Source organism: Mytilus trossulus, chromosome 14 (assembly GCF_036588685.1).
Source record: "Mytilus trossulus isolate FHL-02 chromosome 14, PNRI_Mtr1.1.1.hap1, whole genome shotgun sequence".
In the NCBI taxonomy this organism is placed as follows: domain Eukaryota; kingdom Metazoa; phylum Mollusca; class Bivalvia; order Mytilida; family Mytilidae; genus Mytilus; species Mytilus trossulus.
In genome coordinates this window covers 62,745,227-62,756,904 of record NC_086386.1, presented here as the reverse complement: position 1 = coordinate 62,756,904, position 11,678 = coordinate 62,745,227, and the positions used below count along the sequence as shown (strand labels likewise).

The 11,678-nt window shown below is 31.7% G+C and overlaps 1 protein-coding gene across 1 annotated transcript; it reads left to right on the top strand.

Annotated features, from left to right (window-relative positions):
* The first annotated feature begins 9,097 nt into the window (after positions 1–9,097).
* Positions 9,098–11,345, top strand: LOC134697979 (adhesion G protein-coupled receptor B3-like). Its single transcript, XM_063560264.1, has 3 exons — positions 9,098–9,857; positions 10,223–10,408; positions 11,256–11,345. Exons 1-3 carry the CDS (start codon positions 9,684–9,686, stop codon positions 11,343–11,345), a joined length of 450 nt encoding a protein of 149 aa, XP_063416334.1. The 5' UTR covers positions 9,098–9,683.
* Positions 11,346–11,678: the final 333 nt, after the last annotated feature.

The window sequence follows — 11,678 nt, the reverse complement described above, 5'->3', positions numbered from 1 at the left end:
CATTTAAAATACTATTATAATAGATTGCAAAACTCATTTAAGTCTAGGATACACGTTTGAGCCCGGAAACAAAATCAAAGCCTTAAATCTGCATGACAGCTAAAGATTGCTGTAATGGGAATAAACAGATGAAGTTTAATGAGAAATGGCACACATTCTTCTATAAATTTATTTGATTTGTTTTTCTGTTCATCGTAGTAGTAAAACTGAGTGATATAATATTGGTTCAGTGAGAAAATGACATATATTTCTTCTTTTTAATAGAACATGTTTCATACATCTGTAACATAAAAACCTTCGTCATCTGAGATATATTGATTAATTTCGAATAATCTTAAGAAAGTACACAGTATAACCGCATTTTGTACCTTGTCGAAGTTCATACCTTAAATTTAGTAAAATATATTGCTGCTGTGTACTAAGATCCTGCTCTTTTAATATAAAAAATAGATGAAGTATTTTCACCTTGGAGTTGTGTACCTTAAAGATCTCTTATCACAAAGTCACCAGATAAAGACATTATTTTCTTATTCTTTTATAAGTTTCTAGGAAATTCAGCAGTCAGACATTTTCAGTAAACATTTTATTCATTCACTATTTTTTTTTTATTTGCTCGTCCTACATTACATAATGAAAAATGTCAATGTGCTATCCTAAATTTCGTTTTTTTTTATCATTGAGTGTCAAATAGTAAAAACTTTAAACCCAACGATAAGGAATTTCTGATTTGTTCAAACATTCCTCGAAATAACATAAACGTTACCAATGTTTCTGCACCTGATGCGCATTTCGACATTCAATGTCTGGTCAGTGATAATGGAGGCCACTATATTTAAAAATTCAAATCTTATAAAAAGAGACGAAGAGCTATAAACCAAAATGGACAAAAAAGTATAGACAAAGCCGGACAAGGAATCGGTATTAAAAAATTATAATTTTTTGGAGGGATTGCCCAAATCAAATAAGTTGTATATACTGAACTATACAGTATCCACAATGCATTATTATTTCACTTAGTATAGCATGGTAACAATTGAATGGTGACCTTAACAATTGCATCTTGTACCCGTTTTAGAGTATTTGCGCTATCATGGGTTCGTTAACATATCTGGGGAAATTATCTTGGAGATGGCATTTTTTTTGTGGAACAGTTCATTTCTGCAAAACGATCTTTACAGGAAAATACAAAATACAGACAATCAAATTCGCAAGGATACATGTACCTTAATAGCAGTTTCTAAAACACTACACATCTACCTGTCAACCTTATTTGGTATTAGTTTTGATACCCAAAGTAAAGCATTTCTTGATACTTCAACCACAGATGCCTCACCGTACGTCGTCTAAATTGCCTTTAGTGCCTGGTGGAACGTCATTGCCATTATGTGTAGAAAAATTCAAATGATGTTATCTTTTCTCTTCTAATATACCCTCCTTTTTCTAGTAACAATCGAAATAACACATCTTAATTCAATACAGGAGCTACATATTGTAATAATTGCTGAATTGTTTTCGTCCTGGACATGCATGAAATATTTTCCACTGGACGGTTAGCCAAAACAATCAATCGATCTCAACAGACTGTTATTTTAATGTTTAAAAGTATTTTTGGTGATGTCAATAATATATGCTTAAATTCCAATTCATTAATGTACTCTTGTCGTAAGAATGTATCACTTTTTAAAAGAAACGGTATAAATTAATTGTAACGATGGATACATCTTATATAGAACATTTTTGAACACGTATTTAATAGACTTGAAGACTTGAAATGATTTTCAATAGAAAAGGTATAAAATGCTATAAATGAATTATTTATTTGCTTTGAAACACCTCCACTTAGTTACAGACAAAACCAAAATAAACATTAAAGTATGTGCTTCAAATCAAACTGTGTTATTCCTAAAGGAGAAATACATATTGGTGTATTCTCTATTCTTACCTTTAGTTATTAAATAAAGAATTGTTATTACCAAAACAGATATATTGAATACATTTTGACCCATTTAGAACAACACATGTTTTGTAAGTTTAAATACCTGTCAACCTTGTATTAGAAAAAAGAAAATACCCATAATGCTTGTAGTTGATAGATCGTGAAAAGAGAATTATAGAGTATCAGTGATCGTTCAATAGTGAAAAAAAATTGCAAGTCGACATTATAGTTACTGTGTTGGTTATTATCAATCCTTTGTGGTTGTCTTTATTTCATTTTGGTGTTTGGACGTATCATGGAGGTACCAAGACATTTAGGTAAATATAAATTGTATGGGCAACACGATGTGTTTAATTGTGGAGGAAGATTTGTGGCAACTTATAGATATAGGAAGATGTGGTGTGAGTGCCAATGAGACAACTCTCCATACAAATAACAATTTAAAAAGTAAACCATTATAGGTTAAAGTACGGTCTTCAAATATAGGTTCCTTTTATTGTATATATATCTGTTACACTGATTTTCTTTCTGTAGTCCTTATTGATAGTGTTTCCGAATGAAACTATTAATCGGCGTTTTATTTGTTTTGTTTAACACGACGCTCTAACTATCTTCACATGTATTGCATAACGTCCAGAAACCTTAGTTGATGTTAAGGTTTGTATCCCATGCATTTACTCCTAAATTGTCTGTGCATTAATTTAATCTTTTTTTACGTACGATATAAACGGCCATAACGTTGTAAGTGTTTTCTATATATTTTTTTTTCGATTATTAACCCATTTTATTTTCTCTCATTTCAACAAATTGCATAAGTAGTTTTTTTATAATCAAAAGGTGATGTTGCAAAGGGCACTATTAAACCATACATAGATCAATAGAAACAGAATGATGATTAAAAAAAAACACACAAAAAAATGAACGGATACAAATGATATTAGGTGTAATCTGGTGCTCTGGCTGATTTAGAAGTATCTACTAATATAAAACTATTGTTATTTGCCATTTTAAATGTATTATATATAATAATTAAAAACCAATTGTTCAGAGAACAATTGAAGGTCTTTCCACCAAAACAATGTATTTTAATATGAAAGGTGTAAAAATAGGTTTAAAATGTCATTTCAATCGTCAAATGATAGCTTATTGTACGCTGATTCCAAAAATATATGGTTTCTAAACAATATTTTTTTAGATAAGAGAGATAATTTCTTACTTCCGGTTTGAAAAACTCTATTTCCGATAATATTTGACTATTTACTTGACACTGATTCCAAAAATATCTTGTTTTTTATACTTTTATGTAATAAAGTACAATAAATAGCTACTTCCGGTTTACACAAGGTCACTTCCGGTTGTTTTTTTAAGTTTAAATGGTTTGATACCGTTTGTCAAAAAGTCTCATGACTTTATTATGTATACACATGGGGTAAAAGCAAAGGTCAAAATCTAGAACGTCAAATTAAGCTATGACCTTGTGATCAATTTCAAGGTCATTAACCAAGAACCTCAAATCAAAACACCATAGATCTTAATTATGTTTAGTTAATGAGTTATATCACCATACGCGTATTTTTAAATACCAAAGGGGAGAAAACTCCCTTTCACATTCAACGTACCCTTGCAATCAAAATTTACGTGTTACGACATGTCACAACAAACGATTTAGAAAAAATAATTTGCCGATATCTTAAACGTTTTTTGGAAATGAGTGGAAATGAGCCATTTTCAAAAATTATAATATGACCTTGACCTTTGACCTTGACCTAATTTTCATTTTTTTGGACCAAGGACCTCAAATCAAAAGATCCTAGGTCTCTATCAATTATGGTTTACCAGTTATAAATGCAATTCACTTATATCAAATGAATAAGGGGAAATAACTCTCATATGGAGCATTCATATCACTTCGGTCAAAATAGGACAAATCATGCAAAGGATATAACGAGCAATTTTGTAAAATAAATTTGTCATAATATTTTACGTTTGCGAAGGAGTTGCGCTCACAAGGAAAACAGTGTTTGGGGAGATAACTCCTACAAAGAAAAGTTTTCGCTTACGCAGGGTAAATTTCAAAAGCGCATCAATTGTTCGATATCATATACCAAATATCTAAGCGACATATTGCGAAACAAATGTTTATTGCAAGAACAAAATTAGGCAGAAGAAAAAAAAAAGAAAATTCAGAGAACAATTGAAGGTCTTTCCATCCTTTTTGATATGAAAAGTTGTGAAACTAAGTTTAAAATGTCATTTCAATTGTCAAATGATAGCTCCTAGTAAGCTGATTCCAAAAATATATTGTTTCCATACATTTTTTTTTAAATAAGGGAGATAATTTGTTACTCCCGGTTTGAAAAATGTTACTTCCGATTATATTTAAATATTTACTTGAAACTGATTCCAAAAATATCTGGTTCTATATACTTTTATATTAATAAAGTACAAAAAATAGCTACTTCCGGTTTACAAAAGGTCACTTCCGGTTTTTTTTTTCAAGGTTAAATGGTTTGATACCTTTTTCTAAAAGTTGTATATCTTTATCATGTATACATATAGAATAAAAGCAAAGGTCAAAATCTAGAACGTCAAATTAAGCTATGACCTTGAGATCAATTTCAAGGTCATAAACCAAGGACCTCAAATCAAAAGACCATAGGTCTTAATTGTATTTAGTTAATGAGTTATATCACCAATCGCGTATTTTTTAATACAAGAGGGGAGAAAACTCCCGTTCACATTCAACGTACGCTTGCAATCAAAATTTACATCTTACGACATGTCGCAACTAACAATTTAGTAAAAATAATTTGTTGATATCTTATACAGTCTTTGGATATAAGTGAAAATAAGCCAAATTCAAATATTAAAATATGACCTTGACCTTTGACCTTGACCTAATTTTCATTTTTTGGGACCAAGGACCTCAAATCAAAAGATCCTAGGTCTCTATCACTTATGGTTTATAAGATAGAAATTCATATCACTTATATCAGATGCATAAGGGGAAATAACTCTCATATGGAGCGGTCATATCGCTTCGGTCAAAATAGGACAAATCATGCGAAGGATATAACGAGCAATTTTGTAAAATAAATTTGTCATAATCTTTAAGGGTTGCAAAGGAGATGCGCTAACAAGCAAAACAGTGTTTGGGGAGATAACTCCTACAAAGAAAAGTATTTGTTTACGCAGGGTAAATTTCAAAAGCGCATAAACTGTTCGATATCATATACAAAATATCTAAGCGACATATTGCGAAACAAATGTTTATCGCAAGAACAAAATTAGGCGGAAGAAAAAAAAAAAAAAAAAAATAATCAGAAGAAAAACAATAGGTCTTTCCACAGAAAAGTGGAAAGACCTAATTATAGTTAAAAGACTACACACTACAATCGATTCGTAATATTATATGTTTTAATTTTTACTATCTTATATTAATTTTAGTCAAGTGCTTCGTAACGGTAATATTTTTCAAAGAAATGTTTTTGTAACAACGTATGAAATGGTGAAATCATAGACGTTGTGTAATTGAAGTTTTATAATTACCTTACTCTGACCTTTAAAATTCTGTATTCACTATATGTTTTGGTCGATCAGTTTTCGGAAATATCAAGGTTAATATATACAACTCACGCAAATGTTCAACTAAATTTTAATTATTTGATAAAAAAAACCAAACAAACAGCGAGTACATTTTTGTTCCACATCGGCGTAAATATTATATTGACATACCGGGTACATATACACTCATCATAAAAACTAGGATTGAAATTTTGTAGTTGCGCCAAACGCGCGTTTCGTCTACAAAAGACTTATCAAACAAACGTTAAAAAATCCCACTCAAGTACGAAGTTGGAAAGCATTTGCAGATAACAAAATATCTAGATCGATTGTGAAGTGTTTTAAGATACAATCCAAGATGTATGTTTACAATTAATCTACCTTAACTTATTTTTCAGTAAAAGATGAAGGCGGTTATATAATAAAATGTCACATGGCACTGTATTCAAAGTATTGGTGGACAGATTGTTATAACTTAATATGTCACAGGCCGTGTTATGTAGTATTGAATAAGGTATAATAATGCCTTAATACATAAATCTTTGGACTTATCAATACTAGTACATGTATGTGACAAAGTTTTACATCTCATGTTGGATTGATATATGCCGTGAATAACATAGTCTTCTTCTGTTTTGATGTAATTCAAAGACGGACAAATTACATTTAATGATATCAATCATAGAAACAAATCAGTATTTGTCCTACATGTATGCTGTCCAGCTAAAACCACCTATGTGCCGCATTGATTGACACACTTTTTAAATGGCGAATGAGTTTTTATGTTTGCAAAAGTATATTTATTACATAACATGATCAATGTAACGCGCATGTCTAAATTTGTTTAATTATATTTTGTACGCCTCAATTTTTTTCTGGATACACAATCTGCTAGGACGTACACTGTAACTGAATATATCGTCGGTCAAATTATTCATTTTCTTGTTAATACCCCAGTCCCACTAGGCCACGATCGCACTACGATCTGTGAAAAAAATGCAAATTTTGATGAACGTAGTGCGATCGTGTAGATCGCAGTAAGGTCGTATCACGGTCGTGGTGAGGTCTTCAAGATCGTGAAGAGCGTGGCCAACTTTGAACATGTTCATAACAATCGTGGTGCGGTCGTGGCGAAATTATGTCGTAGTAGAAGCGTAGTGAGAGCGCACTAAAATCGTAGTAAAATCGCAAAGGTCGCTGTACAATCGTAGCGAGAGCGTAGCGAAAACGTGATTCTATTCGGAGAGACTGTGCTACGATCACAGAGCGACGTTATCACGACCTCACTACGACCATCACGTTCTCACTGCGACCCAACTAAGCTTCCACTATACCACGCTGTTCACGACCCTAGTACGATTCTAGCACGCCCTTGCCGTCCTCATCACGCTCTTCTTACGACCTGACTACGTTCACACTACGACCATCATTCTCATTGTCATTTTCACATAAAAGATATAAAAAAGCTCCCTAGATTTTGTATGTTTGAATGTAATTATCCATTTGCTCTAACGGCTCAACCATGGTTCTCGTTTTTATATAGATTAGACCGTTGGTTTTCCCGTTTAAATGGTTTAACACTGGTAATATTTTGGGTCCTTTATAGCGTGCTGATTGATGTGAGCCAAGGCTCCGTGTTGAAGGCCGTACCTTGGCCTATAATGGTTTACTTTTATAAATTGTTACTTGGATGAAGAGTTATTCCATTGGCACTCATATCACATCTTATTGTATATATTGATACTTCTATGTCATCTCTGCTATCGTTCACTAAAATATCGTCATTGAGCTTTATGGACCAGCAATAGGTTGTAAGTTAGGTTGGATTGGTCGGTCCGACATCTCTGCTTGATCAGGATTCGTTACTTTGCTCCCTATGCCTCTACATCAACTCCTACCACCATGCCCAGTGTTCTGGTAGATTTTGGTGGCATGACTGTATTGTTTCCAAGAAATCTACGATCGATATTATAATCGTGGTAAGAACGTGTTATAATAACAGTAAGATCGTGTTGCAATCGGATAACTCGTGGTATGGTCGTAGTGAGAACGTGAAGAGCGTAGAAAGATCTTGATAAGCGCAGTGAGGTCGCAGAATAAGCGCGGTGAGAACGTGGTATAATCGTAGCGGGATCTTTGTAGAAGCGTAGAGAGGACGTAGTAGCATCGTGAAAGCAACGAAAATTTACATTTTCATGCCGCTCATACCGCGACCTCACCACGATCTAAATTTGTTTTAGATCGCGGTGAGCGTGGTGCGATCGTGGTTTAGTGGGACTGGGGCTTTAATACATGAATATCAATAATGTGGTCATTTTGATAAATTTCCTGTTTACAAAAGTATGATTTTTTCGAAAAACTAAGGATTTTCTTATCCCAGGCATAGATTACCTCAGCCGTATTTGGCACAACTTTTTGGAATTTTGGATCCTCAATGCTCTTCAACTTTCTACATTTTGGCTTTATACATATTTTGATATGAGCGTCACTGATGAGTCTTATGTAGACGAAACGTGCGTCTGGCGTACTAAATTATTATCCTGGTACCTTTGATAACTAATTGAATAATGAATGTTAAAAATCATTTATAATCTAGGTTTCAATTTGCATTTAACAGATTATTGAGTGAAAATACAGGAACAGCGCCAGTTTCCCGTTATCACTGAACAGCTACATCCTCTGAAGCAAGAACTGAAAATGTATCCTTTACTCATCAACATACATGATTATTCTATTCATCAATATGAAAATTTATATTCTAGCTACAGCAAGCACACACATTATATGTGCTTCTCTAAAATCATCAACAAAAAGTACTTATCTCGTTGCTTTGATTCTAATGTACATCAATCGGTACATGAAATCCTCAGCATTAACATTTTTTTATAGTAACAATTGATGCACAACGTGTATGTTCTTTACTTAAATTGTCTCTTATCTCTTATAAATCTTTATTTAGCGCAATCCCATTCAACGGGTCATCAGACGATGACTTGCAATATTTTATTAAAAATAGCAGGCATGTCTTAATTTGATTTCACGGCATATACATTTCTACAGCTAAAGCACTCCTCACAATTCTATGAACACTTGCTTAACAAGGACGAAGCTGAATATATCTAAGGTAAGAGTTTATTGTATATATCGATTGTAAACCCACAAATCCGCCTCATTTTGGTGTTTTTTTTTATGCTACTGTTTTACTTTTTTTAACAGCTCCTGCTTCTGGATTTACAACACTGTATCAGTGGGTACAAACACACTTACCGCTGCCAACCTCCTTTTGAGGAAATGATAATGCATTATCAGTTGTTGATCACGATATAATGAGTTTTTGAGTGTCTTCGTTTTCAACTAAAACATAATTTCTCGTGCTGGTTATGACATCTAATGACATTTGTTTTAATTTCATTTCATTGTTTTCATTATCTATTTTACTTTATTGATTGTAGTTGTATTCTAAATTTGAATAAGAATCACATTTATAATTCTGAATGTGCTTAGTACTAAATTTGCCTGTATTTTAGTATTGAATTTACTTGTACTTTAGTATTGAATTTGCTTGTTCTTTAGTATTGAATATGCTTGTACTTTAGTATTGAATTGCTTGTACTTTAGTATTGAATTTGCTTGTACTTTAGGATTGAATTGCTTGTAATTTAGCATTGAATTTGCTCGTACTTTAGGATTGAATTGCTTGTAATTTAGTACTGAATTTGCTTGTACTTCAGTATTGAATTTGCTTGTACTTAAGTATTGAATGTGCTTGTACTTAAGTATTGAAAGTGCTTGTGCTTTAGTTTTGAATTTGCAACTAATTTAGTTTAGAATTTTTAACAAATCTATGGTCACGGTTCTCGGATTGGTAACCAAATGAAACCGTGATCTTACTTCACTAATGAAATATATATTCTACTTTTATAGATTTACTCAATATTATCTCTCTTCTAACTGAAAAAAAAGAAATAACCCGAAGTCTACTCTGTGATTTTGGCCATGATATCCCTTTCATTTACTTGAGAACTTTACGAAACAGAAGATACACACATTATTAAATCTTTTATTACTACTGTAACAGTATTTGCCTAGATCATTTTGTTAACTTTTGTGAGAATAAGTTTAACATTTTTAGAAACTATTTTACTATATTATTGTAGATTCAACAAATCTGTGTGGAGAAAATATGGACAACTTTAATACTACATGGAGGTTAACAGAGCCTAACACGCTAGTTGTCCTACCTTGTACTGGTGAATATACGGGTAATACATCAAGATACTGTAGTATTAGTGGAAAGTGGGAAGAACCGAGCTACATCCATTGTATAAGTAAATCAATACAACAACTGAAAGAACAGGTAAACCTTGTATTTGCGATTACGACATTGTTTTGTTTATTCATGATATATATCTGATATGTTCGCGATAGTTTTACGTTAGACAAGTCTATACGCAGCAGTTTATAGTATATTCTCTAAGGAAATTCCTTTATTCGAACCATTTGGTATGCATGTTTAACTCTCCAAAGAATATGTGCCTAATATATATAATGAGTTGATGTTTTGATTAAAAAGAAGATGAAGAGCACGAAACGTATGATAAGAGATACTTAGTATACGATATTAATATTGACATTTATTCAACTTGCACATTTGTATTTTTTGAATATCTAAATCAAATGTTACAAAGTATAGTCATCGTAAAAAAATTGAATACATTTTAGACATCTAAGCTATTGTCTGGAGAGAGCGACTATAATTTAACCATTATTCTGAAAGATCTAGAGAACATAACAAACGATAATAATGAGTTGCGGTCTGGTGATCTGCTTACATCATCAGATGTACTGAATAATATTGCTAAATATGTAACCGTACAATCAGATAAACTTGAAGTTGATCAACTAGAGGTGAGTTGCATAGGTCATTTATTATTCTAACTAAATTTAATATGGAACGCTGAAGATACAAGACATAAATGAACTGTTATTTCAAATTACCAGAACCTTTAAAACGTAAAATGAATTGTGAATAAATAGAAAAATGGTGGAAATGACTGTGAACGTAAAATATTAACACAATTACCCTATATCAAATTGAATAGGACGATATTTTTAAGCAAATACTAAATAAATCTTCTAATGACTGAAAACAAACTGTAAAATTATCCGCCAAAAAAATAAAACGTACAACCGATATATGAAAGCAGATAATGATAGTTCAAGTTAGTGTATGAAAATGAATATCATTTAATGTGTGGATTTAATTATTCTCCTAACGTAAATTGTACCGAAAAGATCAAATATCTTGCGTCGAATAATTATCTACCTTACAATTCATGAAATAGGTATATTTAAAATCATACGTGTAATAAAAAAAGATATCTTGAACCTTTTTAAATACAATTTGTCTTCAATATGTAGCTAACTTACTTTAATTATTAACAACATAATTGACACCATACTAGAAATACATCAGATGTCCTTAAAATCATAAATTTGTAAGCACATTATTTTGTTATGGTTAAAATTATAGGGCACTTAATTGAAAGGGCAGAACACAGCTTTATATTTACAGAAAAAAAAACCTGATATGTTGGTATTTTGTTTAGAAAAATGTCATCCAAGCAAATTTTGTAATTTTATCAATAACACAAAAAAAAACTATATTTTTGAAGATTAAGTAAAATAAATTAGACATACAATGTAAATGATGAATGGGCAACATTTTTTCAAATTAAAATCATTTGTTTTTCAGATTTTTGGTTCCCTATGCGACAATTTACTTGATGAAAGAAACCATCAGCAATGGAAAGAACTTAACGATGAGGTTAACATTTTGCAATAAGATATATATTTTGAAAATTTTACACACTCTCCCCCCCTTTTTTTTTCGTCCTTTATAATGTTGAACAAATACCATAAACAGCATCTATTTGTTGTTATTTTCTAAATGTTTATTGTGTTCAAAAGTATAGCAAAATAAAAGAAAATCTAAGTCAAATTCTAAAATTTGAAAGTCCATACAAAATCTTAAAAAGTAAAATCGCATCATAACTGAACTCCGAGAAAAAAATCAACGATTGATAAAATCGGCGTAAGTAAAAATTCAAATCCCTAGTCAACGAGTGATAAAATCGGCGTGAGTAATCCAAGGCAATGTAAACTTGTAATGTTAATT

Excerpts from the sequence above, each read along its gene's own strand:
- LOC134697979 (XM_063560264.1), top strand. The coding sequence starts at position 9,684 with ATGGACAACTTTAATACTACATGGAGGTTAACAGAGCCTAACACGCTA. Across the intron at positions 9,858-10,222 it reads TACAACAACTGAAAGAACAG|ACATCTAAGCTATTGTCTGG; the intron begins GTAAACCTTGTA and ends AATACATTTTAG. Across the intron at positions 10,409-11,255 it reads TTGAAGTTGATCAACTAGAG|ATTTTTGGTTCCCTATGCGA; the intron begins GTGAGTTGCATA and ends TTTGTTTTTCAG.